The 1,097-nt window shown below is 50.4% G+C and overlaps 1 protein-coding gene across 1 annotated transcript; it reads right to left on the bottom strand.

Annotated features, from left to right (window-relative positions):
- Positions 1 to 82: 82 nt before the first annotated feature.
- LOC111648515 (mpv17-like protein) lies at positions 83 to 1,079 on the bottom strand (the record flags this gene model as incomplete). Its single annotated transcript, XM_023398337.2, has 2 exons — positions 519 to 1,079; positions 83 to 153 (listed from the first exon to the last, which is right to left on the bottom strand). Coding segments are annotated over exons 1-2 (378 nt in total), but the record flags the coding sequence as incomplete, so codon positions are not given.
- Between the last annotated feature and the right edge of the window lie 18 nt (positions 1,080 to 1,097).

Here is a 1,097-nt window from a genome sequence, read left to right as displayed (position 1 = left end):
GCAGCAGCAGCAGCGGCGGCGGCAGCAGCAGAGGAAGGGAAGGTGACTTTCCTTCGCCTGAAGCAGCCGAGGCCTTCCTTACCTTCCAGGTGTTGAAGAACTTCTCCCTCCAGTCTTCAAAGATATCCTCTTTACCCTCCAGGAAGCTCACTCCTGCAGGACAGCGGAGACATTTACGCAGTTTGAGGGGCGATAAGCATTTTGTGCGCCATTACGCACTAATTTAGAAACGTGTAATTACTCCTCACCTTGGCCCACATGATGTTTGACCGAGAGAGAACCTTAATAGGAAGCCTCATGAAGCCTCACTGCTGAGTTTAATGCCTTTATATCGCAGCCATATCTTAACCCTGTCCTTCTGTGCTGTGAAGGTTTATTAACGATTTTCTCGGGGCCATGAATCTCAACACAGAAACAGTGCCTTGCATTCACCAAACACTAAAGTGTGTGTGTGCGTGTGCGTGTGTGTGTGTGTGTGTGTGTGTGTTTGCGTTAGACGTGAAGTCGGACCATCTCACCTGTGTAGAAGACACTGGTGGCCAAAGGCGACGCGAAGCTTTGGTCCAGCAGGAGTTTGCGGAAAACCATCCCGGCAGACTTTCCAGGGAACCGCCTCTCCAGGGCTCGTAGCCAGAAGTAATTAAAGTTTCCATGGAAACTGATTGCCACGATGGCCACGTTGCGAGTGTGCTTCCAGTCCATGCGCTCCTTTTGAGCCATGAGCTGATGGACCAGGTCACCGCCGGCGAATAAGCACCCGTACAAAGTGACATTGGCCAGCCAGGGGAAACGTTTGGCGGCTTCTTTCAACACAGCTCTCCTCATTCTGGCACCGGGAGGAGAGGCCGCTGACAATAAGATGAATATGATGAACTGCCTCAAGTGGCTTCAATTCAACAATCAAGACGCAAGCATAGCGGTTAAATGACTTTGACTAGGCCCTGATGTCAACCGGATGGCGGACACGACACAATCCATCTGTAAGCGGTAATCAGGAGGGGATTAGACGTTTTCACCGGCAGCAGGAATAACACACATTATCAGTTCTCAGATGACTATTGAGTAAAGTGACTCCGCCAAAAAAGTTTCCCAAACAC

The sequence above is a fragment of the Seriola lalandi genome, unplaced genomic scaffold, assembly GCF_002814215.2.
Source record: "Seriola lalandi dorsalis isolate HSWRI2012SDOR001 ecotype SW California unplaced genomic scaffold, Sedor1 jcf7180002041648, whole genome shotgun sequence".
Lineage (NCBI taxonomy): Eukaryota > Metazoa > Chordata > Actinopteri > Carangiformes > Carangidae > Seriola > Seriola lalandi.
This window is presented reverse-complemented; position numbering and strand designations above follow the sequence as displayed.